Source organism: Contarinia nasturtii, unplaced genomic scaffold (genome assembly GCF_009176525.2).
Source record: "Contarinia nasturtii isolate CC-2019 unplaced genomic scaffold, AAFC_CNas_1.1 Cnas_scaffold_187, whole genome shotgun sequence".
Taxonomy (NCBI): Eukaryota; Metazoa; Arthropoda; class Insecta; order Diptera; family Cecidomyiidae; genus Contarinia; species Contarinia nasturtii.
The window spans coordinates 3,187,172-3,214,187 of record NW_022197544.1 but is presented as its reverse complement, the minus strand read 5'-3'; the positions used below and the strand labels follow the sequence as shown (position 1 = coordinate 3,214,187).

Below are 27,016 nucleotides of genomic sequence, written 5' to 3'. Positions count from 1 at the left end.
ATTTTAAAGTAAATTGAAATGTTTTTGTGTTATAATTACATCAATACATCCTCGAGAAGGCGTAAAATTTTTAAAAGAAATCATCAAGCCTTTCCATTTTATCAATTCTTTTCTTCTGATCATCCCTAGGTAAAGCCTTCCAAAGCGTAGCCATAAAAAGGAAAAAAGAATTTTACACAATAAAAGATAGGCCCGCAGATTCACGGGATTCGGGAAAGCAAAAGGTTTAATAGATGACATTTGGCTCAGTCAACAAAACCAAAGACGTTGAGAAGACCAGAAGCAAGCTGATGGGGGGAATCAAAAATCGTAAGATAAATGTGTCACAATCAGAAATCTTAATAATTTCATTATATTGATCTTCATTGCAAACGTTCTGTAAACAAATATAATGATATTAAACGGATAGATTTAAATAAATTTTATTTTTTTGGGATTTTATTAATTAATTTTTCTTTTTTCTGATAATGCTGTTCATGTTTCATTGAATTTGTATTACATTTTACATCAAAATTTTGATTTTAGTTTTACAAGTAAGTTTTTTTTTGGTTTTATCATGATTTAGATAGATTTCAGCATAAATTAATATGATGTTCAAAAAGCAGTTTTGTGTTTTTTTTTGTTGAACATTTATTAGTTCCAATAAATTTATTGCCGATCATTGATTATTTTGTTGTTGAAAATGAAACAATTTTAATCTTGGATGCTTGCATTGTAGATCCTAAGCCATTTACAAGCTCTTTTCAATTTTGATGAGCTCGGTGATACCGTCTGACATCTCCTTGACTGCTTGGTATTCAGTCAATCCCAAACGGCGTTTGTTGGAGATATCGTAGATTCCTCCAATTGATTCAGAGTGTTCACCAGATGTACCACGAACTTGCAAGTTGTATTTTCCGGCAACTTCTTCCAACTTGGCGTAGTCCTATGAAAAATGTGTGATGATTTTCATTAAAAAAAGAAAATTGCAAACCATTTAAATATTATTAGAACTGGCTTACCTTAGCCAATTTTGGCACTTTAATGTGCACTGAAGCACGGATGGTTGTTCCCAAATTGGTTGGACAGAAAGTAAGGAAACCAAGACGATCGTTGTGTGAGAATGGGACACGTTTTTCAATTTCGTTAACAGCAGTTACCAAACGACGATAAACTTCGCCCAAGTCACCACCTTTTTGCATGGAAATGATTCGCAAATGATCTTCTTCATTGCACCAAACCAAAAAGGTTTTGTTATCATTGTGATAAATACCACGACCAGTTGGCCAGAAACGGCTACAATCATTTATGAAACGAAAAACAAATGTGAATATGATGTGATAATTGATTAAATAGTTGATTTAAACTTACCATGCATTTGCAGCTTGCAAGAAGCGATCACCCTCCTTGAACAAGAAATGGTCATCGATCAATTGTTGTTGAACGGCCTTATCCATGCCAGTCAATGGATAAAATTTGCCTTTCAATTCACCATCCAAAGCGCTCAATGTTGAGCTGACCTTCTCTTCCATTTCTTTGTATTGGGCTTCGGTCAAGCATGGGTTGAATGGATAACCTTCCATTGAACGACCGCAACGTACACGAGTTGATACAACATATTCACCAGTTGGGTCAACGTTGACGAAGGAGCTGACATCGCCGAAATCACGTGGTGGATGCTTGGCATCTTTGCCAAAACCACCATGGTAGTCTTCGATCATTGGATCGAAAATGTCGGCAAAGACAGTGTAGGCTTCAGCATCTGGAGCATAGATACCAAATCCAGAGTCCAAGTTTTCAATACCGGATTGAATGCAGTCCAACAAAGTTGATCCGAAGGAAGTCTTCTTGTTCTTGAGCTTGTCAAAGACTTCGCGCGTCAAGTGCTTCTTCAACAATGATTTTGAATCAGAGCTTGCGAGCTTGGTGAAACCAGCTTCCAATTTTTCCAAAACAGCAGCATCAACCATGGCTTCGGATTTATTGCTGTAATTAACGCAGAGAAATTTATTTGATTAATATTTTTTTTTTCAATGATAAAATTTAAAGAAAGACGGAAAATATCCCAAATATCATTCATCTTCAACATATGATAACAAGGTTATAGCATCACAACACATCTCAAGCTGTATATCATCTACCACTTTTAACAACATTATTTAAATTACCAATTTCAAATATTGCAAACAATAAAATAATAATAATACTAAAATAATTGATTTGAACATTAAAATCAGTGCAATAATACCAATTTTTGTAAACATCTAACTTGTTTTGTGTAGGGAAATAGAGAAATTCCCAAAAACTTGTTTGTAGATTGTCGGTCAAAACAGAAAAGTGTTCTTAAATATTTTGGTGATAATTTGCAATCAAACTGTATTCTTTTCTCTGTAAAATCACCGGAGGAAAATATTACCACCAAAATAGATTTTATTACCACCAAAATAGACAAACAGCCAAAATCATCAGTTAGATAATCAATAGAAGAAATAAAAAAACAAAAATTCATTTCTCTTTCAATTCAAATTGTTTCATCAATCAATTTTATTTTTACGTCAGTTTTGTTTCCATTTTATTTGAAAACAAATGTATGCCCCGGTAAATTTGGTGGGCCTTTTTTCGTCGCATCCAAGTGCATTATATATTGATGATAAATTCATTGTGTTATAAAACCCATATAATAATGAGCTACATATATGTAGTTCATCCTTGAAAAATATTGTGTAATCGAATCAAACGGGAGTATAAAAATATCATTAAAACATATCGAAAATCAATGTTCTTCGTGAATAGTGGATTATTCATCTAATTTGAAATTTTCCAAAGCATTGCTTTATTCAAAAACAAGCGACCGCCTAAAAATCTGCTTGCAAAAATTCGGTGGTTCATTTGTATTTCATTTTCCACATTTGCCTCTTCTGAATTCTATTTTGGCCATACTGTGTGCAATCAAAGCCTTCGTATACACATACAGTCATACAAACAAATACATACACACATTGTTTATATGGCAGCAACCACTTCTACAATAAATATCACACATACATGCACCACTGATACGTTTAAATGATTTTCGACATAGTAACATCCATCTACCTCGCTCGATGAATTGTGTATACCAAAAAAATAGTTTCATGTCGTCCTGCAATTTTGCCACCAAAAACTAGGCGCCACATTTTCTCAAAAACACAACCGTTTCACCACAATTCATGAGAATGACATCAACACGTTTCAGTATTTCAATATTTTTTTAATTTCAGATTTGAGACGCTTTGGCGCCAAAGTGAATTTTCGAAACAATATGTAAATTTTGTTGTCTTTTTAAATCACAAATCAAGACGGGGATTTAAAAAAAAAGATAAAAAAAAAATGATTCAAGCAAATAAATTCTTTAAATAAAAATTACACACGCAATCGGCTGACAAGAACGACAATCGTAAAGCCGCTACTGCACAGTTACCTCGCTAAGAATACCATCGAGTTTGATACACACCCTTCGATACCGCCAGCTGTACCATCTTCTTCAACTGTTTTATCCTTTTTATCTTTTGACGCACAACCACCCATTTTTATTAGTTTTTTATTCGATTTTTGGTCTAATACCACGAAACTTGCTAAACTATACTTATTGCTGTCACCGTTTTTGCTATTTATTTAAAGTTATTTCTTTACTTTTTGGCGTTAAATTTGGTCGTTTTAAAAAATAGAAAAACAAACTTAACGCGTATCAAATGCAATTTTGTGAAACTTTATTTTTATTCGTAATTTTTTTTTAATTTTCGTAACGTTTTTAATTTATATAAAAATGAAGTAGAAAAGATTGTATTTGCACTATGCTTTGAAATAAACGACGTTTAAATATAAATTTGGTGATGAAATAGAAAAGACAGGACGAGCACATACAATTGAAACGTTCGCACGCATCCAGCAGTACACAAATTTACACTGGACTCGGGTTGATGATTTTTGTCTGTTTGGTACTGTGTGTGTTTGAATGAAACAGTGCGCGCGAGACAAATAAGGGAACGAAAAAAGAACAACACACACAGAAAAATCGGTACGGTTCCAAAAAAAACGAAGGCACACACGCATCGCATACATACATAAACACAATCACACAGACATTCATGCAAACAAACACACACACATTTACACTATTGATATTTCGTTCAAGTTCAATTGCACACTAGACACCACTCTCCGTCAACAAATCTATCTGCAGAGCAATATCAAACCAACCATCTACAGTTAGTCGATGTTTGTTTAGTTTTCACTCCTTGGATATATGTATTCAAATCGTGTTTTGTATTCGTACCGTAGATACAATGAAATAAAATGTTTTCTTGCCGCACCACTTTCTCTTTTTATTCGATTTAAGGGGTGTGTCTGTATGCGTTTGTAATTGTTTCGGCAAATTTTTTTGACGTTGTGTGTATTTGTTTCTTGTGCATTTTCATTTCAAAAATTTCATTTACACATAATTAAGCAGTTAAGGCGTGCAAGGTATGTGAAATATCATCATTTAATCGTATTGTAACTGTACGTTCCCAAAATCAATCGATGAACTTTGGTTTCATTTTATTTCAATTCGCATTTGAATTATTTATAAACTTTAATTTTAAATATCCTTCGAAGCAACAAACACTATACAAAACGAATACAAATACAGTACGAAAAAAAAAATCTTTTCAATTTGAGTTTGAAGTCTCAAAAGCGCATTTCTTACATTTCTTCTCGAAAATTATGCATCAGACCTATAGCTACATTAGATTGAATATCGTCAAAAGCTCTCCGTATCGTCATAAAATATTATTTTTATATTTATTATTATTTTATTTACTGTTAGAAAAAAAGGATCATATAAGACAAAGATTATATTAGTTATAAATACTCAAGACTTCTGTGACCATTTGTATGTACGTGCATTTTTATATCTATATTTGTACATTTTTTTTATTTCATAGAAAATCGAAACGACTCAATAAAATGCCAGCAATAGGACATAAGAAATGTATTCGATTTGAGAAGTGTATGAGAAACTTTCTATTAATATAACAAGATTGTTGTTGTTTTCAAAGCGAAAATATTTTCCAATTTCGATTTTTTATTATTGAATAAATCTATAAACAATATTGTTTTATAAAAGATTTGAGGAGCATCAATATTAGTTAAAGTGTCGAATATGTCGATTTCTATGAGACATAGTGTCAATATACAGAATTCTTCCCATATACATGATGCACATACAAATGAGAATATACCGTAACCGCTGTGACATTTTTTTCACTCTTGTCCGCTTGGCAAACAGGTCTTCATTGTATGAAATTATCAGACTAAATTTCGTCGAATAAAATTAATCCATCAACGAGTATAATATATGTGTCATTTTAAATGTAGTTTATAAGCAACAAATGTATGTGATATCTGCATTAACGAATTGAATGAATTATACAAGCGGGAAATCACATGATTGCAAATATTCACAGTTGCTCATTTACGTAACTAACTACATTCTGTCGACATGCAATCCGACAATAATCATTTCCACTAACCAACTAAGTATTCTCAATGAGACGATAAATAAAAAGTATGTACGTTTTTCAGTTAGCTTTTCACAATACAAGTGACGGCATCACTCACACATATGTATTTAATTATTTTGTGAATGTTCTCTCTTCAATATAAATTGAAATTTGTAGTGATGCTCAATGGGAAGTTATTCATCTCAACTTAAAATGGCAGCCCAAATCAAATATAGGAATAGCCGTTTGTTGTCGTTAACACACAAGATTCCTTGTTTTTTTTCTTCCTCTGTAAAAAGACTGTGATAAACAATATTGACCTTTTTGGAAATTTTAAATCCTCTATCGCCACTAACGTAGTTTTTTGTTTGATGACAAAGCTATACATAAATAGTTTTTAGTTACACTCGTGAGCGTACATGAGTAGCAAATGATCCGTTCGCATTTTTAGCATATGATAAAAACCGAATTTAAAATGCGAATGTGTGTGAAGAATTTAGCATCTGAAAAAGTATTGCTCATAATATGTACCGCTTTCATTAATTAATGTGACAGTTTCAATCAATTTTGAAGTTTGCTATAACCCAACGCTTTTATAATCGACGGCAAGAAGCTACAATTCAGTATTCAAATCTTTTTGATTCAGTTTCGATCGTCATAAATTCCAAATTCAAATTCTGATCATTTCCAATCTTCGTTGAATTTACGTGAAGCTGGACTCAAATCAAGATCCCGAAACATTTGTCTGTCCCCTAGCTTACAATACACTTGCACACATTCTTTCTTTCATTTCTTGTTCAATCAAATTTAACAATTCATTTCTATAGACAAACGACAATTCGTTTTATTCATATTGCATTGCGCGCTTTCGTCTCAACTTATTCTAATTGTAATAGTTTCATTTTAGTCAAAATTAATTAACACTCACTTCTATGTATTTTATAGTTGATTATTTAATGATAATTTTATTTCGTATTATGTCAAATCTTATGCAAAATAAATGACACAAAAGTGTAGTTTCAAAAATATATTGTGTTTTCGTTCTTTTTTTTTATTTCTTCTTATGCTTTGATATGCGATGAGCAAGCTATTGGCTTCGTTTGAAAATTAAATTGTATTCAGCTCGTTTGTGTCTAATTTAATTCTATCAAACTGAAATATCTCGGATGAAGAACAAAGTTTTGTTGGCGATGTTGACAAAGAGAAAGAGAGATAGAGCACATATTGTTGAAGTAACATACAAGGTTTACAAAATAATTGTATAAATTTATTGGATTATTTATATTTGAAAATATTTTTAATATCCTGGATAGATGAAATGAATATATTTTTTGGAAAGTTTCTATAAAATGTGGAATAATTTCTGATAAAATGAGAATTTCCCATTTGAAAAAAAGATGATTGCGAGGAAAATACAACGTGGCAAAAAATAAGAGTTCTAGAGAAAATGTGACAGTGTTGAACTATTTTGTGTTCATCATTAAAATCGCATAAAAATGCACTTACTTTAGTTTGAATCGTCTATCGTCTATAAACACAATATTAAGACATTTTGAAAGTTCTTTCAATTTTGCCCGGGCATTTGATACTCTGAATATAAAAACATTTTCGTATTTGTGTTTCAAATATAAATTGAAAGAAATATGAATACTTTTTTTTCTCTCGAAAACTTGAAAGAGAATAATTGCTCTATTTTTGACTTGTGTTACAATTTATTCTACTTGAAACCAGGCTTGAAACTCATTTAAAATTCGTTTCTCTTTTGTATAATTATTTTTTTCTTTGGTTTTGATTTCGATGCGTACTTTCCTCTTGTGTGATTTTCCATTGTATGTTGCTTGTTACCGTCCATTTGACAGGCAATAGCTGATAGCTTGACGCTATACGAACTATAGTTTGAGTTCAAGTTCGTTTGAGTGACTATTATTTTCGATGCTAGAGGAATTATTTTCTCCGATATTTCGGGCATAAATTCTCCATTAGATTTGTATGGGGGAAATTGTAACCGGGGATGATATGACCGGTCACCGTTGATTAATATTAAAAAAATGATGATTAAGTTGACTTTGACTTAAACCATATGACCATGGTACATTTAAAATGAAATTTATTAAGTAGTTATCGATAAAAGGTCTCTTACGATTTTACTCCATCCCAAAACAGAAATAATGTTACGATAACATTAGTTAGATTGCCAAATTATATTGTTGATTATATGTTAGTAGATTGCCAAATGTCGGCATACGACCAAATGTCGGAATACCGAGAGGCGAATTGAAATTAAAAATTGAAAAATCGTTTTAATTTCATTTTTAAAAATAAATTATGAAAGATCAATATCAAATCTCTTTATTATAATCCAAATTTTAATCAAAATCTATTATTGCTTTCACAAATTAGGTTAAAAAAATGAATTTTTTAATATGAAAAAATAACTACTTTTGAAAAAAAAAATATGTCTGCGAATATCAAATCATTATTATTTAATTTTTAAGGAATTTTAGCTTTTGTTAATTAGAAATATACGCATATCATATAAATTTTTAGTAGCTGAAATTCAAAATTAAATTTTTCAAACTCTGAAAATGTTGAATAAGTTGACTTTCGAGTCGCATTGCAGGCAATTGAAAGTTTTTTGAATGAAATATATATTATGGTCCTTTATTTTTTAACATGCACACTGTAAAACTGATGGAATTGGAAAACATCCTCAATTAAAATATTAAAACAATAATGAATTCAAACAAATTATTTCAAGTATTGTTTCAAGCACTTTCAATCATAAAAAATAAAAATCATTAATATATTTAAAGAAATAATCATGATAAAAATATGTATAAAACAACAGTACGCGGTTCTTGTCTTTCATTTTAATTTTACAGTTACATGAAAATTACTAGATTTCATACGTAAAACCGGCTACTACTAAATAATTTTTTGTCTGTAGAAAACTAAAATCCAAAGTAAAACATACTTATTTCACAAAAAAAAAAAAAAAATAATTTATCAATAGCTTTCATTAGTTTCATATTATTTGGGGGCAGTTCTTTGCAAAATATGATAAATAATTAATACACAAATCAAAAAAAAATGTCCCGTTTTGAAGAAAGTATTTGGATATATGAGAATTAACACATATGTTCGTTTGTCAAAGTGAAATGTTAAAAATTTCATTACATTAACTGCCAAGGCTGGTTTTGATAAATTTGACCATGAATTAATATACAATGAGACCATACACAATATTTTTTATATTGTCGTGTTATTTGTTATGAAATCTTACGTCTTTCATACTTGAACTACTGCAAGCTAGATCAAAAGTCTACTGTAATTGTATTTTTCGAAATTTCCACGAAACAGCTTGACTCTTTCCGATACGCAATTGATGAAAAATTATGAATTCTACACTGAACTCGTACAATTGCTAGTCGAATCATTAAGCATCAGTGTGGTTTCACTCTGAGCAGAACGCAATCTTGGACATTTTCCAATCAAGCAAAAAAAATCATTATAATCAGCAAAAAAACATCTCGTCTCAAGAAAATCTAGTGGGTGTCATTTGTTTTAAAATATTTCGTTTTCGTATTCGTTACGAAATAAATGCAAAATGAAAAAAATATTTCAAATATATTTTTTTTTTCATTAAAAAATAAAACAAAGGATTCAACAGATATTTTCAAAAACAATTTCGTCTCAAATTTGTATTTTTTGTTGTATTCGAGTAAGTTAAGCATATTTTTGTCATCATGCCAAACCGGAAAATCATCCGATAATTACGAAAATTATTCTTTTGCCGTGTTTGTCAAACGTCTGTATCTTTTGATCCGACGCTTCACAAAATGTGAAAATGAAACGAAGCTCTATGACTTATGCGTTACGTAACAACATGGCATAGCAAAAAAAAAATCTTTCTTCTTTCGAAAAAAACAAACACACCTTTATTGAAGTGTATGTGTGATGATTCAAAATGAAAACGTGTGCAAAAAAGAGGAATAGAACGATAGAACGGAGGAAATATTGTGTGAATATATTAAAGAATGATGCCCATAGCTATTGTGCAACAATTATGTAATAGGTTCTCATGCAGATTTTCATTTCAATACACAGATTTAGTGACCTTGAATATTCCGCAAACATATCAAAATCTATGACCTCGGCTTTGACATGAAATTCAAATTGCATTCTCCTTTTCTTTCCCTTTTACAAAAACAAATTTCACTAACCACCCATCAAATGCTTTCAGTTATACTCTCAATATCTGCCTGAAAATCTTTATAGAGATTCGATTATATCTGTTAGTATATTGAAATTATACGATGGCTATAAAATGTCTAACGTTTTTTTTTCATTGTTTAAAAAAATTGCGGTAAGCACTGCGCCGATGTCAGCCAATACATCCGTATACATGCTGGTTACAATACAATGTTATGTGACGCAAATTATTGGAGAATACACAAAAACACACTGCTATTCGACAGAACAATGTATTCAATACATAAATTGTGTTTGCATAAGATAGTGCAACAAAATCCTTTTTAGTAAGAGAGGAAGAAGAGTGACCACTTACATAACCGGCATGTATTTCAGCCATTGAAATAGGTGGTTTTCAGGTGGAAAACTATTGATATGATCTATTTTTGCTATGGTTTCTTATTTTTATTTTCAAAGCAGATCATTACTCTATATTATAAACAACTACTAAGAGAAATTAAGGTTAGTTTTAGGCGGTAGCAACATTCACTATTTTCTTGTGAAATGTTCATCAATTGTTCAATGTTCTCTAAAAGTCTCCTATATAATTTTAATTTTTCTGTTGGTAGTATTAAATTCAAATATAAATAAGCTAAACAATAAATATTTCATCAACAACATAAAGTCGATCAAACAAAACAATATAAACAATATGTCAAACAATTAACTACAAAGATCTATTCGGTTGACTCAATCCAAGCCTTATACATTGAATTCATTGCCAACGTTGCAATTATTAAAACGCTGCAATGCAATTGTTCAAGAAATTCTGTCTCTTTGTTCATCTTTTCGTACCGAAGCCCGTAACAACATTATCATTATTTGATTTATTTCAAGTGCATCTATCTATTCAACGTAACAGACATCGAATGAAATCTGAATAAAGACAGAGTGAGCACTACTGAATTCCAGACTGAATTGAATGCTATTTAGAATATCACGAAATAGAAGAAAAAAAATGATATAGAGCGAGAGAGAGATGGAGGGAGAAAGGGGGAAATCAGTAATAATAAAAAAAGATAAATGAATGAAAACTCATATGAGGTAAACACTGAAAATAGAATTGCAATAGCTAGTAGACTTGCCTGTAACAATAATTTGTCTGTAGAAAACTTGAATGGTTCATCAAGAATGGTACTTGTATTCGTGCATATTTCGAATTCGAATTGGAGTATTGTGTTTTTATATGTGACGCTGTTGTCTTTATTATTTTCAAACAAATTTGTTTCATTACTTTATGAGAATAGAACTATTTTTCATACAGTGATTTCATGCACAAGCGTTTTTATTGTCTTCAAATCGTCTATTTCAGTAGATTATGTTAATCAAATCGGTTGAATTGATAACTCAAGATGTATTTTATCAAAATTGGTTACACATTGGAAAAATGCGGGACAATTTAATGATTGAAACCTAGTGTTTATTCTGAAATAAAGATATATATTTATATTTAAGCTAAATGCACGAATTAAATATTTTTGTATGAATATCACGTAATATAATGCGTGAAACTCAATATTTAAGTATGACAGAACTACATTGATTCAGCCACATTGGAATTTCTCGTATTTCTCTTTGTGCATATATCGGCAGAAGCATAGTGACAGTAAATTCGTCTGAAACGAAGACGTGAACACATTGGCTTGAGAAAACACCGAAACACATTATATTTCACCACAACATGATTTTTTTCGTGATGGCTTTTTGCATTTTAAAATGAAAGCGACACTTTTGATTACAATAGTTTAAAAAAAGAAGACATTCCGCACCATACAACGTTTTATGGTCTGCTTTTGTTGTTGCATATGCAATTTGGAATTTATACTACCAGTTGGGCTTATTTGCAAACACAAATAAAATTATAAAGCAATAGCATTGCATGTGCAATGAACTATGCTGGTGACCGTCGGAACACCAAGCCGTTCTTTTTTCACTCTTTTAAACAACACTGTTTTATTTCTCTTTGAACACATACATCGCAAAATCTGTTTACTTGTGTTAGTGCTCAACATTTCTATATAATAATATCGTATTTAACGTTGTTGTAGTGTATTTTAATTTGCGTATTCCTCATTATTGCACCATGTTCCATGTGTAAACGCTAGCTAAACTACTCAGTCATTCTTTTTATAACGAATTCCTGTACACTTTTTCCAATTGTCATGAACGATAGTTTGGAAAAAGATGTAAAAATGCGTACATAAGTGTACCATCAATTTATATTGCCAACGTTAAGTGACGAACTTTCAATGATCTAGACAATTACATTCTAAATTGAATTTTTTTTTTCTAATGTAGACAAAATTATGGCTTGTTAACCATTCAAAACTAACAATAATGATTATTGAAATATGTGTTGAAATTCACTTTAAAAAAAAAAATCAGTTTTCATGATTTTCATGGTCATGGAGAACAGTTCTTATAATTACGTAACATTGTTCATCATATTCCCTAATAGAAAGAAAAATCAAGTTTACATTCACCACATTCAATTGGGATCACAAGACTTAAATTAAATAATTAAACCTTTTTCTACAGAAAAGTCTAACGTGATGAACATTTGTTTTGCCGGAATTAGAAATAATTGATTTTTTTTCTTCTTCATTTTGATCAAAACGCACATAATTAAATATACAATTTTCGAAACAAAAATTACCATTAATATCGTAAAAATAACAAAAAAAAAAATTATTTTCGTAAACTACTCTATTGCTCACCTTAACAATTTTTTATTTGAAAAAAAATTTGGATATTTTTCACAGAATTCAACCGTTAGGTTTGAAGGATTCAAGTAATTTGTATCAGCACCAGAAAGTTCACAAGCGATCAGACGCTCTTAGTTATCAACACTGAACTGATGTACGGTTGGAAAATGTTGCTAGTGAATATTTGTTCTTTTCGTGGCCTGCTCGGTTGCCTCTCGCTGAACACAACCGAAAGCTACAGCATTTACAACAACAACATCTATATTCTTTTGTATCCAACACAATCTAAACGTTTCTATAGATATCTCGTTCGTGTGGATGTATACAAGAATTGGTATTGATCGTACCGCTAAACCGCCAGACTATCGTATTGTCTCCTTCTCTCACTCATTCAATTTCACTCTTTCTCTCGAAAATCATTTACCGTACAATTGTGTCATCGTACCATGGTCTTTTTCGGTTATTGTACGTGGATGGATATGATTCCTTATTTTTTTTTATCATGTTTATATATTTAACTGAATTTCTATAGCATTCATGTTATTGGTTTGATTTTCCAATTCAATAATAATGTCTGTAAATCTAACTGAGTTGATTGAATTGTAATTATTTATGATGTGTACAAAAGTCAAACATATACTCAATTCATCTCATCGCTGTCTTCATATGCATTTGATATTGTTGTTGTTTTGTTATAAATGGATTTTACTGGGAGAAGTTTCTAGTGCAACCTACAATAATATTCGTCTTGTCCCGTCACCAAGCGGTGAATTTGGTTGAGAGTTATGAATGCCGCTCTTTTTTGCAAATTTAAATTGCTGCTAATATTCTCTTTTGCTGTATGTGACATTTTGATGGGTCAACTGATATATTTGCCAGCTCAAAAAAAAAATGTATATTAAAAAAAAAGGGAAGAAAGAGAGAGAAATGTCCAAAAACATTTACACATCCTCATAATGCAAAATTATTTTTTCTGTTTAAAAAATAAATATATATATTTTTCTGCTGAATGTGCGTCGCACGCTTAAACATAAACATTGTTCCTTCATATTGTTTGAACGAATAAAAACGTTGCGGTGGTTCACACATTTAGAATTGTATTGTATAAGAATAATTTTGTTTATGCTGTCGCATGCGAATCACACTCAGCAGTTAAATTTGAAACTCCGATGAAAATCAACTTCAACAAAACGAAAAATTCCTTTCTTCATCGTGTTTCTATGTGATATTTATAGTCATTTGTTTATGCGGCATTTCTTTAACGGGCAAAAGTGAGAGAAAACGGTCTCGATAAAAATAAACAAGATGAATGATTAAAATTCGGAAAAATGATCATCTCTCAACTGTTACATAAATACAGTGAAAAACCGCAAATCTAAAGTGGTTTCTCCTCATTTTGTGCTACCAACAAAAACAAATTTCGAGATAAAACTAAAACTTGCTAATATCTAGAATTTTCAATATCTGCTGTTTAATAACATCGAATGTGTTTTTTTTTATGAAATACAAGACCATTACATATAAGGCAAATCAATCCGAAAAAACTTTCGATGCAAGAATTTGAAAATCATTTCAATATATATTTTCATTACTTTGGATTTTCAAAAGTGAGCTTTACTATAAACAAAGATAATGGCCACAATCATCAATTTTCTAATACGATTTAAAAATTATCTTATTTAAATGTAGTGCAATTCAGAATTTTTCTGATAAACCGTCTCCATTGATTGAAAGAAATTTCAAAACTCCACTAAATTTCTGCACAAATCTAGTACGTTTGGTCGTATCGATACGAGTTTGTGTCATATAGTATAAAACTAATTGAGAATTAAAAAATGAGTGTTTATATATAGCGAGCTGCACGTTAAGCGCAGGTATCACTTAAAACGCAATTGTCTACTGTAGTTGCGCTTATCTCTTGACATTATCAATAAGTGTTTTTTGTCGTTATATTTTCACTTTTTCTCAAGTATGTTAGCAAATCGCAAAAATGGTTCGAGCGTGGTACATGGATAATGAAGTTACCGATCAACGATTGGAACATCATCGTAGCCCACCACAATATATACAATTGGACGAATTGTTCAAAAAAACTGGCGTCGAATATTTCCAAGTTTGTATATCCTGTGATTTAGCTATCTAAAAAAGTCTTATTTCACATTGTCATAATTTATTGCGAATTTTACTTTCAGTTAGATGCTGATACATATAATGTGGATGGCAAATTGGATAGAATTCGCAAAGATCGTGGATATTCATATGAAGATGAGGTAAGAAACTAGCTGGTGAATAATTTAGTTTTGTTCGTATTACTAATTGATACAAATTCATTTCTGTAGATAATATGTTCAAAAGACTGCCTTCCCGATTACGATAATAAACTGAAGACCTTTTTCACTGAACACCTTCACTCAGATGAAGAAATTCGATTTGTGGTCGATGGTTCTGGTTATTTTGATGTTAGAGAGTGTGTAAAACCAAATTAATGGCATTCATAGTAGGAAAACTGAATGTTTTTTTTTTAATTTACAGCGGCAGCGATGAATGGATCCGGATTGAAGTCGTTCGTGGTGATTTGATTGTTATTCCAAAGGTTAGTCGTTAAATTTTTTTATTTGTGATTTCCATTTGTTTCTAACAATTTTTCCTGTTTTTAAAGGGAATTTACCATCGTTTTACACTTGATTCGAACAATTATATAAAAGCCAAACGATATTTTGTTGGTGAACCAATTTGGCTACCATACAATCGTCCAGCCGATGATATGATCGTCCGAAAAGAATATTTACAACAATTACAAAAAGGATTTTAATTTGAATAAGGCAGCATTTTCTTGTTTTTAATTTTTTGTATATAAAAGAAAAATATAAAATTTCAAAAAGAAAATAGAGTTGTCTTTCAATGTGTTAGTATGATACAAGATGGCGCTACTTATCAATCTTGAAGTTCATTTTGCTCTCTTTCTCTCTCCTTTTGATTCATTCATGAAATCTCTTTCTATGTTGTCTTTTTTTTAATATAAAAACACACCTATAGTTAATTTCAATAAATAAATGTGAAGTAGTTCTCTGTCTGATATACATTGCTTGTGTGCGTATATTTGTTTACAATTTGGTCGTCAGTGAAGAAAAATTGTTGAATTTGAGTGATTTCGATTTAAAAACAAATCAAATAAATATTATCTATCACAATGGCTAAAATGGCTTTTCAACACCAGGCAGGCACTGCCATGGAGTGCCTCAGTGTAAGTGTATATCAATCAAATCAGTTCATGAATTGAAAAACTTAGCAACAAAAAAATTTAAAACATTGAATAGTAACTATTGGAATCTATTGGGATTCTATTATTGATATGATTGTTTATATTGAAAATGACTATTATTATTCATTTCAGATACCGATTGTAGTACATAAAGAAATGGACTATGATGCTGAAGGAAAGGAGATGCTGAAGTGTGGTTTTAAAATTGGAGGCGGAATCGATCAAAATTATAAGAAAAGCCCACAAGGTTATACGGACAATGTACGTAAATTCAATTGAATGTGTTTTTTTTTTTGTCTTTTTTATTGGGAGGAAATTGCTATTAACTTATAAACTTAAAAACTATAGGGCATCTATGTGACTGATGTGCACGAAGGTAGTCCTGCGTCTCGAGCCGGCTTACGTATGCATGACAAAATTTTGCAATGCAATGGGTACGATCTAGGGGCAATTCACTTAAAAATTACCTTTCACTTACTATTATTTAATAATTGTTATTGATTCTTTTTCGATTATTGCGATTATTTTCGATTATTTCGATTATTTTTCGATTATTTGTCGATTATTTGTCGATTACTTATCGATTATTTCAAATTAATTCTTTTCTTTTGTGATTCTCCCCTTAGTTACGATTTTACAATGGTCACACATAAAAAGGCCGTGAGTTACATACGAAAACATCCCGTGCTAAATTTGTTGGTGGCACGAAAAGGGGTCACATCCACTTAAATCACACAATGATATTCTCTATTTATGTATGTCCCAGTCATAACCATTTCGGGAGCATTATAGAGACTGATTTGCAGATCAAACTCATCCACAAAATAGTCCAAATATTTAACATTCAAAAAGTTAAAGAACAAATTCCAGATTTATACAAACAAAAAAATAACAATAACAAACTTAGTATAATTGTTTTTGATGGTGTTTTTATAATGATTAAATTTATAATAAATATTAGCAATTTTTAGATATGTTTTTTAAAACACCAAGTATGCAAGTATGAATATGAAAATAACCGATAAATACCTTTTTGCATATTTTTAAGTATTGATTAATGTTATCAGATTTAAATAAGATATTATTTTATAATTATTACCTTTTCCTCAATGCATGAAGGTAAACCTTTTTTTTAACAATTCCAGTGAATCTCAAATTTAAAATTAGTTCGATGGACCAGTTTTTGTTTTCATTCCATTTCGAATAAAAAAAAAATACAATTGAAATGATATTACAATGTAGACTTGGATTTTATTTAGAAAATATCTCGGTTCCATTCTTTCCCAGGTCAATTGGTCTACACCGGCTGACTAAAAAAAATTCCTGGCCTCATAACAGCATGGATCGAACGAAGTGTTTATAAATAATTTTGGGAAGCCATTATATAAAGATTAGAATTTAAAATTTTGATAAGGTGCGAATCTTCTAATGCTTGTGAGCGCAAATAAATCCATTCGTTGCAAATTTACAAAATGTTTGTTAAAAACCATAAAAAAGAAGTTATTATAATAATCAGAATATATAAAGAATGAGTTCTAAGTCAAGCAAAATCATTCTTTCTGTTTCGATAAACAAAATAAGAAAAAAAAAGTTGATTAACGTTAATTTTCAAATGAAATGTGACAATTTTCTGTTTCGATGAATTTGGGTTACCCCACTGTTACATTAAAGTCAGCCAACACACAAACACCTTGATGCGGTCGAAACAATTTTGCATTTTCTATACACATTGTCATCGATATCAACATGTACGTATGTGTACGTATAAATACACGGTATTATGCTTTTCGGGATACAGGCCATTGAACGGACCCATTCTTACAACGTGTGAGAATCGAGTAGACGTCATTTATTCATTAGATACAGTAGATGCATTGTATGTCTTTCTAAATTCAATAATAATTTGGTGATCAGTTTTCTTATTTAAAAAAAAAATACAAAAACATGACGGAAGAAGAAACAGTAAGTGTATTAAGTTAAAACATATGATTAAAATCAAAATGTGTAGCTAAAATTAAAATGAATATTCAAGGAATTTCGTGCGTATCAAAGAAATCGCGTGAGAAAGTTGTAATTAGGCATAAGATATGAACGCTTTGGTAAAACAAAATGTTTGGAATATATCGTTGAGTTCAAAGTACACATCATATAAAACATAGAACTAAAACAAATGAAATCCTGTAGAGAGAACTATGTGCAAGTCATATCAAATATAGATATGAAACAAATTGCATTTTTTACAATCTGCTGAAACAATGACATATCATTTGTTTTATAATCGCATCGCAAAATAAAAAGCAACACATATTTTTCAATCAAACAGTCACCAATGCATGACGAAAGAAATTCCAAATCTATTTGTATTGCAATTTCATCAATGATTGATTATATTGGACAATAAATTTCGAAATGTTTTTCAATCAACATAACCTCAAATATATGCCCTATAATTTGATCTACACATGAAAATCTTATGACGACGACATGAAATCACGTCGTTAGCATAAGATTTTCATGTGAATGCAATTTAAAAACAACGGCCAGTGTTGGTATTCTTTGTTTCTGAATTTGTTTGTTTTTGTTTTTCATTTTCCATAGATTTTTGATCCGGCTTTAGTCAAAAAGAAAAAGAAGAAGAAGACGCCTTTCGATTTGGATGCGGCTCTAGGTGAAAGCAACGCTGATAACATGGAAAAGGAAGATGGTTAGTTATTTTCGTCTTTAGTATGTTGAGAAAACTTTCTTATAAATAAAATATTGTGTTTCTTGTGTCGGGGATAGGCAAGGAGAATGACGGTGGCGCAAATGAATTCGATGAAAATTTAGATCTTGAAAACTTCGGTAAAAAGAAGAAAAAGAAGAAGAAGCCATTCAATCTGGATGAATTGGAGAACAATCTGCCATCTGTTGATGGTGATGATAAGAAGGAGGATGCAGTCAATGATGCTGTTGGTGAAGAGGGTGGCAACGTCGAAAATGATTATGATGTCGATTTGGACTTTTCGAAAACTAAAAAGAAGAAGAAAAAGAAGAAGGAACTTGACGAATTGGTTGCCGAGAAAACTGAGGAACAACAACAAGTTTTATCCGAAAATGGTAACATTTTTATTTTTCACTTCCTTCAGAAGCAAATACTTCAATGTGTGAATAAATTTGTCTAATTTTATCTAAATTCATGCAATCAGTTGAGGAAGGAATTATCCTTGATACGGGTATTTTGAAATTTTCGTTTTCGAATTTAATTTCATTTATCTGAGCAATTTGTTTTCTTCGTTTGATTTTTCTCACGTATTCAAAGCATGCAAATGCAACTTATATCAATATGTATTTTGTTTTTTGGATTTGTTTTTACACAGTTGAAGAAAGCAGCACATCATGGTTTGGTTCAGATCGAGATTACACTTACGATGAACTGCTAAAACGTGTCTTTGAAATTATTCTGGACAAAAACCCAGACATGGCAGCTGGTCGTAAGCCGAAATTCGTCATGAGACCGCCTCAAGTTTTGCGCGTTGGAACAAAAAAGACATCATTTGCAAACTTCACAGATATTTGCAAAACGTTGCATCGGTGAGACATTTGCGATTCTTTTAAATTGATTTCTTTTCGCTCCGAAAGATGATTGGTCAAAATATTAAACAATATCGTTTTTTTTATTCTCAGTCAACCGAAACATTTATTGGATTTCTTGCTAGCTGAATTGGGTATTAGTGGTTTCATTTTTATATGTTTCCAATAATTTTGATTATTTTGATGATATCTATAATTTTGTGATTCTCCCCTAGGTACTAGTGGTTCAATGGACGGCAACCAGCAGTTGATTATCAAAGGTCGATTTCAATCGAAACAGATTGAAAACGTATTGAGAAGGTATTGCAATATTCGCATTTCTCAATCAACTTTTTATCAAACGATTGTCAGGGAATAAATATGAGAATTCTGTCTAGATTTTTTTGAAATGTAACTCCGACATACAAAAAAAAAACCTAAATTTTTATATGGTGGTTATATATTTCAATAAAATCTCAGGAATCTCTCAAAATAAGTTCTCGAGCATTCAATCTGAAGGTCGTTTTCTCACAAATCAATTCATTTGCAGATACATCAAAGAATATGTTACGTGTCACACCTGCCGCTCCCCCGAAACCATTTTACAGAAAGATACGCGTCTATTCTTCTTGCAATGTGAATCATGTGGTTCACGATGTTCGGTGGCTAGTATTAAGTCTGGTTTCCAAGCTGTCACCAGCAAACGTGCCGCCATTCGTGCGAAAACAGCTTAGACACGTTTTTACTTTCAATTTAAATAAAAAGAAACAAAGCATGTAATCGGAAATCTGAATTAAAAGCTAATATGATAAACAAGGAGTTTTATTTATTACTTTTTTCCTACCAAAGCTATGCCAAATATGAAACTTTTTACACCAACGTATTTGTTAAAAAATGTCAAACCGCGATTTACATAATTGTGTAAAATTTCGGTTTCTTGAAATTATATTCTCAGAAAATGTGAATTTCATGATTTTCATCGAAAAGCGATTCAAATGTATGAATAAAAAGATAGGAATTTATTGATTCACCATAAATCAATTGTAATTATTCGTCAATTTCATTCTATAACAAACAATTTCATCATTTTTTTATTATTCATCTTCACAATGATAAAACTTTTTTATAAAATCAGTGTTCAAAAGTGTCTCCATTTTGAATAGAGACTAAGATATGAGTGACAGCTATTGCATCATTTTATTTTTCAACTAATTTCTGTCGATGGTGATGTCATTCTTCGATTACTGAATTTAGATATAGGTTAAATTGCATTGTCATATACAATATTGGATTATAATCTATCCTATCTCTTTTCATATACAGGTGCGTCAAAAATTTTCGGGCCTGATATAGAAACACACATTGTATTTTCAAATGACTATATTTATTATTCAAAGTAGTCTCCATGAACACGAATGACATTTTCATAACTATGCTTTAATGCTTTAATTCCTCCTTCAAACCACTTGGCATCTTTGTCCTCCCATACGTTGAAAAAATCATTCGATATCTCTTCTTCGGACTCATATTGCTTCCCCTTCAGATATCTATCAGTGTTTGGGAACAGGAAATAGTCGCTGGGGGCCAGATCTGGAGAATACGGTGGATGGTGGAGTTGTTCGAAGCCACATTCCTTGATGGCAGCTTGTGCGAGCAATGATTTGTGAGACGGTGCATTTTCATGCAAAAGAAGAACTTTTCGAGTCAGCAAACCAGGACGTTTTTCTGTGATTGCTTTACGCAATCTTTGCATCTGTTGTGCATATAAATAGCCCGTGACTGTGGTGTTCTTTGGGAGGAATTCAACCATTATTATGCCTTTGGCATCCCAGAATATAGAAGCCATTACTTTGTTTGTGGCAATTTCTTTGCGTGGCACTTTCGATGCTGGTTCACCACGTTTGTGCCATTCCATCGTCTGTGATTTGAGCTCTGAATCATAGTAGTGGATCCACGTTTCATCGCCGGTCACTATTCGCTCAAATGTGTCCGTTTCATTCCATTCCAACAACTCGAGAAACTCACGTGCAGCAGCAATTCGTTCTTCTTTTTGAGTTCTGTTCAAAGTTCTTGGAATCCATCGTGAGCAAACCTTTCTCATGTGCAATTTTTCATGAAGTATATTGAATACACTGCCAGTTGAGATGTCAAACATTGCTGCTAACACTTTCTTGCTGATTCGAGGATTTTCGTGCACGAGATGATCAATTTTCTCCACCACATCTGGAGCAGTTGCTTCAACTGGCCGACCTGTATGTGGATCATCTTTCAATGATTCTCTGCCCAACTTGAATAGCTTTGCCCATTCTTTGACCCTGGTATACGATGGAGCAAGTTTACCATAAACAGCACGTAAGCGGTCATTGATATCTTTTGGTGCTATACCTTCTTTTGTGAGAAACTTAATCACCGCACGATATTCGATTTTATCCATTTTTCTAAAAATATCGAATTTGCTTGATAAATAATGTTGTAGAAAACAAACGATGACAAATATCAACTCAACTTTTTTACACAATACTGTTGACAGTTCGTACTTCAATTACAGCACATGAACAATTTGTAACTAGTGCCGTCTATATGTCAGGCCCGAAATTTTTTGACACACCTGTGCATGCGCCAAAATAAAAAGAATATAAAGTGAATAGACGATTTTTTTTTTAATAATTCTGAATTTTTGCGATAATAATAAATTTCTTGTGAAGTTGAATGGATAAGAAGTCATTCAAGAACAAATGATTTGGCACATAATTGTCAACGATCTCTCTAAAGCTCTGAGAGATTGAATTTGTATGAAGTCATTATTAGGAAATGTCACTGAAAACCGCTACAGGTAACATTAAATTATGATGCTGTGATCGCTTTTACTTAAAAGCTTTATTAGTTAGTTTGTATCTGCCGCTTGATAAAACAAATATTTGCTTTTATGTAATAGATTAGTGTAGCTCAATGACATTTAACTTTGATGAAACACAAAAAATCACTGCTACAAACACAAATATGAATAACAACAACTAAATGAAAAAAATATCACACGCTTACTCATTTTAATCGGTATGTATATGTATGGATATAGGAAAGAGAAAGACCGGGTCACTAAGGAACTATGAATTGCGGTCGAGTCGGCTAAAGGTACTGTCTGAAAGCTAGTCAAAGGATATTTAAATGAAATGAAACAAACACCTATTCGAATAATCGTAGCCCTACTTAGAGAAATTGAAAATAACGAACGTTTGCTTTGTTTATTTTCTCTGAGTACCTTAATTGTTTGGCACTTTGAATAAAAAAAAATAACGATGTCTCCCAAATCAATGTATCTCATTTTGCCCAGGTCTCCGCTACTTATGTATATATTGTGAAACACATACACATTTCTTATCTCGGCTAAATTGACTTTTATGTGTTTGTCAATGGATTTAGAAAAAAATGTTTTGCGGTGTTGTGTATTTGTTTCTGTGGTGTTTGAATTTGAGCGCCCCGCGTGATGATTTCAGTTTCAGTATGAAACGTCGACTAGTATCATTTTGTACGTCTATTTCAGTGTTGTATTTGCTGAATTTACTATGAACTATGTTCGAAATAAGTCTATTTAAAGTAGTATGATTAATCAAACCGGCAATTCAGCGATTCATTTTCTTAATTGTTATTTGGTTTAAAGTTATTGTGATTAAATTCGATTTTCGAATTTATATTTGAAAATAATCAATTTTTGAAGTGCAATTTTTTTTTCTTCGCATTTTTCAAGTGACTGGGTATGTTTGACCTAATAATAAAAAATAAAATGTTGAATGATGTACACATTCTCTGTAAAATGAATAAAATGCGTGTAAAAATTGTACTCTTGTGGTATTACATCATTCACACATAATGAATGAGTTATTTAGATACAAAGTATAAAGTAATGGTCTAGTGTGTTTTTTTGTTTCTTATCATTTTTTTAAAATGATTTTTCATTTATTGTTGATTAAAAAAAATTGATTTTATTTCAATTAATGTTGTTGATTTCATGAACCTTGTTGCCGTTGGCAAAATTTCACTGCCGTAAATCGATCCAAAAAGTAACACATGTTCGTGTGAAAAAAAAAACAAGGAGAAAATGTGGAAAATCGAACCGATGTATGAATTCGATAACATTTGTTTCTCACACAGTTCAAAATAAAACACACAAATGACGAAATTCTCCAATAAACTGCTATCATTTAAACGATATTACAAATTTCATCATGAAAATCATTAAGCTGTTGTCAAAACAAACACTTTTAAAGAAGACTAACACCGATTTCAACGTCAAAAGAAATATATATATAGGATTATTATTATTGTGTTAACCCATTCACACCAGTTGTGTTTTCGTCCACAATTCGAACAACGAATAAAAATAAAATGATATGGTATGGGTTAAGAAACAAAAACAAATCGAAAACATTATCAAGTGATAAAGTATATTGCCGTCAAAAAGTTATTAAAAAAATGCCAACCATAAGAAGAAATTAGACTCCAATTGACAAGCAAAACCTGAAATGACGTTGGATTATTAGTCTGGAAATTTTTTTATTGTTGAAATTAACAACCAACCAGTACAACGAAAGAATTATATTGTATGGTTGAGAATAAAAGTGGGAATAGCCGAAACCGCGCTTTCGAACACTTGCCTTTTGTGAATGTATGACAAGAGATAGAAGGGAAGCGTCTTCAGCAATATTTTGGATCTTCAAATCCTCAAACATTTCCGAAGACACTTCCCTACTATCTCTTGTCATACATTCACTAAAGGCATGCGTTCGAAAGCATGGTTTCGGCTATTCCCACTTTTATTCCCAACGAATTATATACAATTCTATTATTACTATAAGAAATTCTCATTTCGAATAAATTTGAATCGATCAAATTGGCTTTTTAGATACACCGATACGATTTGAAAACTAATTTTTATAACTTATTCATATTTATTCAAAAGTGTCGGTATTCTATCGGTGTGATTAAAATCTTCTTTCAGGTTTATTTGATTTGATAAGCCCATCGCAATGCTGCTTTACGACTTATATTTTTATTTATCAAATTTACCACGATGGAATATATTTGCCGTGTTTTCGGTTGGATATTTTGTATATTATCTCATTGAAGTCGTGAAGGTGAGTGTGATTTTTATACCGTGACTCACGGCTTTGAATTTTCGTTTTTATGATTTAAAATTCACCTAATAAAATATTTTGTTAAAGAGACCTATTCTGGCTGTGAATTCGGAAGGACCATTCAAACAGTTTCTGTTGAACAATGTTCCCATGTTGCAGCTTAAATTTTGGCCGACATTTTGGTGTGTTGAAAGTCGTGCCCAAACAGTATTCGCCAGTCTATTGCGACAACAAGTGTTACCAAGATTAAATTATCGCCGTGAATTGCTCACATTGAAAGATGGTGGTGAGATTGCATTAGATTGGAGTGATCATAACTGTTCCGACGATGCACCTCTGATATTAATTTTACCTGGACTGACGGGTGAATCACAATCCGAATATATCAAATGTTTGGTTACAGCCGCAAACACTATTGGTGCTAGAATTGTTGTTTTCAATAACCGTGGCCTAGGCGGCGTTGCACTTAAGGTATGCATGATATCATTAAAATCGATTTATATATGTAAAATGTTGAACATCAATACTGACGATAGTATACTAATGTAATGGGTGCTTTTGATTTTTTTCAGACACCTCGGCTCTATTGTGCCGCCAATGTTGAAGATTTGTCGGAAGTATTGCAACACTTACGTAAATCATATCCAAATTCAAAAATTGGAGCAATAGGGGTGTCCATGGGAGGACTGGTGTTGGGAAACTATTTGTCACGACACAGCGAAGAAGCACGAAAAATATTCACCGCCTGTAAAATCATATCTGTGCCGTGGGATGTACAAAAGGGTACAACCAGCATTGAAAAACCATACTTAAATAGTATGCTTGGTAAACATTTGACTCGACGACTTTGTGATACATTGAAACGATATGAAATTCTTAAACAAAGTCGCCATGATATTGATTTCGATCAAATTCTCAAAAGTAAAACCATTAAAGAATTCGATAGTAATTTTACATCAAAACATTTCGGCTACAAAGACGTTGATCATTACTACAGTATGGCTACGCTTCATAATAAATTGCACAAAATTTCCGTTCCATTGCTTTGCTTGAGTGCTGCAGATGATCCATTTCAACCGCTAGAAGGTAAAAAATTTGGACACAACAAAATGAAATAATTTAAAACACCAGATCTCAAACACTGAAAGCACATATATTTATTATTTAGCACAATGGAAAGCATTTATACCGTCGGAACTTCTAAACGTGCACGATTTATCCTATTTAAAAATAGATACTGCTGTGTGCACGTAGAATTTTCGACGTTTATACATGGGATAGAGTATATTATAATATTTGTATCCAAATTTGCAGCAATTCCGATGACCATGGCTGCAGAACAATCAAGTCATGTGGCAATCGTTGTCACAGCTCGTGGTGGTCACATTGGATTTATGGAGGGAGTATGGCCCAAAACTGGCGATGAATAGTTCGTATATTTACAAAATAGCTTTTATCACAATATTTTTGTTTCAATTTATAAAAAAACACTTTTTTTCATTTGCATTTTTATAAAAATGTCGGGTCGAATTAGAGATATCCGAATGCAATCTAAATATAATCTTTCTCCTTTTCAATTTTCAGCATGGCTCGACTATTCACACAGTACTTTCAAGCAACGTTATTCAACAAAGAATTTGAAGATGTGACAGCAGATATGCTTAAAATTTACCCAAAATATTCAGAACAAGAAGCAGACAATTAAGTTACTATAAAAAATGTACTTGTTTCTTCTTTTTTTCATTAATCAAATAACAAATGATCGTAATGTTATTTGCATAAATTTCTTGCTCCATAGAAGAACAGATTTTCAACAAGCTCATGCACAAAAAAAGTGAAAGTATTGAATTTAAATAGTAACGAGAAAATAATGCAAACGAAATTGTGGTCTCTTGCGATTCTATAGTGCATTATAATTTACAATTTGTGGTACTTTTATTTAAATTTTCTAATTAAATGTATAAATTAACAATTGAATTGATAATTTGATCTTGAATTTCTTTGCGTTTTCATTTGAAATCGTTTGTCAAGTTTTATCTTCATAGCTTTTGCAAAGTAATTAAAGAATTTTTGTTAACTAAATACACGAGGAAATAATTATTTTAACCCAACATTTGAACCAAGTGAAGAAAAAAAATGTTATAATAGAAGTAACACATATAAAAACAAATATTTTATTTAGATTATGTATTGCAATTTAAATGCCGTTCAATTAGAATGTTATCTATTTTGTAATTTGAATTATTGTTATTTATTGAGATAAATATATCACAAAAGTTGCCTTACTAGTCCAGTTCAATAAATAAAAGTATATTTATTTTAAACAATAATAGCACAAATATTTTACTTACATATTGAAAAATATACCGCCACTACATTGTCCGGGCTTGATGTGAAATGCACGACCATAATAGGAACAAACAAGCTTTCCCAGCGGCGTAATCAGAACATCATGACAGGGGGATTTTCAAAAAATGCCAACGCATAAAAAATAAACAATATAAAATAGTGCAGGTAGTCAAGTATATTATCGGTAGACAAAATTTTGCAAGACATACTCCATTCGAATGTAAATCTTATGTCTGCTTAAATCACTCGAGTAACTTTTTGTTTACC

At 31.4% G+C, this 27,016-nt stretch overlaps 5 protein-coding genes across 5 annotated transcripts; 4 read left to right on the top strand and 1 right to left on the bottom strand.

The window, feature by feature from the left end:
- Window positions 1-495: 495 nt before the first annotated feature.
- Window positions 496-12,622, bottom strand: LOC116352267 (arginine kinase). The gene is made up of 4 exons (XM_031784738.1): window positions 12,470-12,622; window positions 1,351-1,965; window positions 1,002-1,275; window positions 496-925 (listed from the first exon to the last, which is right to left on the bottom strand). Exons 2-4 carry the CDS (start codon window positions 1,947-1,949, stop codon window positions 731-733), a joined length of 1,068 nt encoding a protein of 355 aa, XP_031640598.1. The 5' UTR covers window positions 1,950-1,965; window positions 12,470-12,622; the 3' UTR covers window positions 496-730.
- A 1,586-nt stretch (window positions 12,623-14,208) lies between these two features.
- On the top strand, window positions 14,209-15,317 carry LOC116352268 (1,2-dihydroxy-3-keto-5-methylthiopentene dioxygenase). The gene is made up of 6 exons (XM_031784739.1): window positions 14,209-14,331; window positions 14,428-14,570; window positions 14,650-14,727; window positions 14,797-14,924; window positions 14,990-15,050; window positions 15,117-15,317. Exons 2-6 carry the CDS (start codon window positions 14,448-14,450, stop codon window positions 15,267-15,269), a joined length of 543 nt encoding a protein of 180 aa, XP_031640599.1. The 5' UTR covers window positions 14,209-14,331; window positions 14,428-14,447; the 3' UTR covers window positions 15,270-15,317.
- A 163-nt stretch (window positions 15,318-15,480) lies between these two features.
- On the top strand, window positions 15,481-16,670 carry LOC116352563 (tax1-binding protein 3 homolog). Its single transcript, XM_031785266.1, has 4 exons — window positions 15,481-15,701; window positions 15,852-15,980; window positions 16,068-16,153; window positions 16,346-16,670. Exons 1-4 carry the CDS (start codon window positions 15,648-15,650, stop codon window positions 16,446-16,448), a joined length of 372 nt encoding a protein of 123 aa, XP_031641126.1. The 5' UTR covers window positions 15,481-15,647; the 3' UTR covers window positions 16,449-16,670.
- Window positions 16,671-17,534: 864 nt separating this feature from the next.
- On the top strand, window positions 17,535-20,081 carry LOC116336583 (eukaryotic translation initiation factor 2 subunit 2). The gene is made up of 7 exons (XM_031760511.1): window positions 17,535-17,681; window positions 18,318-18,423; window positions 18,501-18,815; window positions 19,076-19,289; window positions 19,383-19,423; window positions 19,505-19,589; window positions 19,819-20,081. The coding sequence occupies exons 1-7, from the start codon at window positions 17,664-17,666 to the stop codon at window positions 20,000-20,002; spliced, it is 963 nt and encodes a 320-aa protein (XP_031616371.1). The 5' UTR covers window positions 17,535-17,663; the 3' UTR covers window positions 20,003-20,081.
- A 2,692-nt stretch (window positions 20,082-22,773) lies between these two features.
- Window positions 22,774-26,396, top strand: LOC116352577 (phospholipase ABHD3). The gene is made up of 6 exons (XM_031785285.1): window positions 22,774-23,020; window positions 24,265-24,400; window positions 24,488-24,871; window positions 24,973-25,486; window positions 25,715-25,829; window positions 25,985-26,396. The coding sequence occupies exons 2-6, from the start codon at window positions 24,293-24,295 to the stop codon at window positions 26,103-26,105; spliced, it is 1,242 nt and encodes a 413-aa protein (XP_031641145.1). The 5' UTR covers window positions 22,774-23,020; window positions 24,265-24,292; the 3' UTR covers window positions 26,106-26,396.
- Window positions 26,397-27,016: the final 620 nt, after the last annotated feature.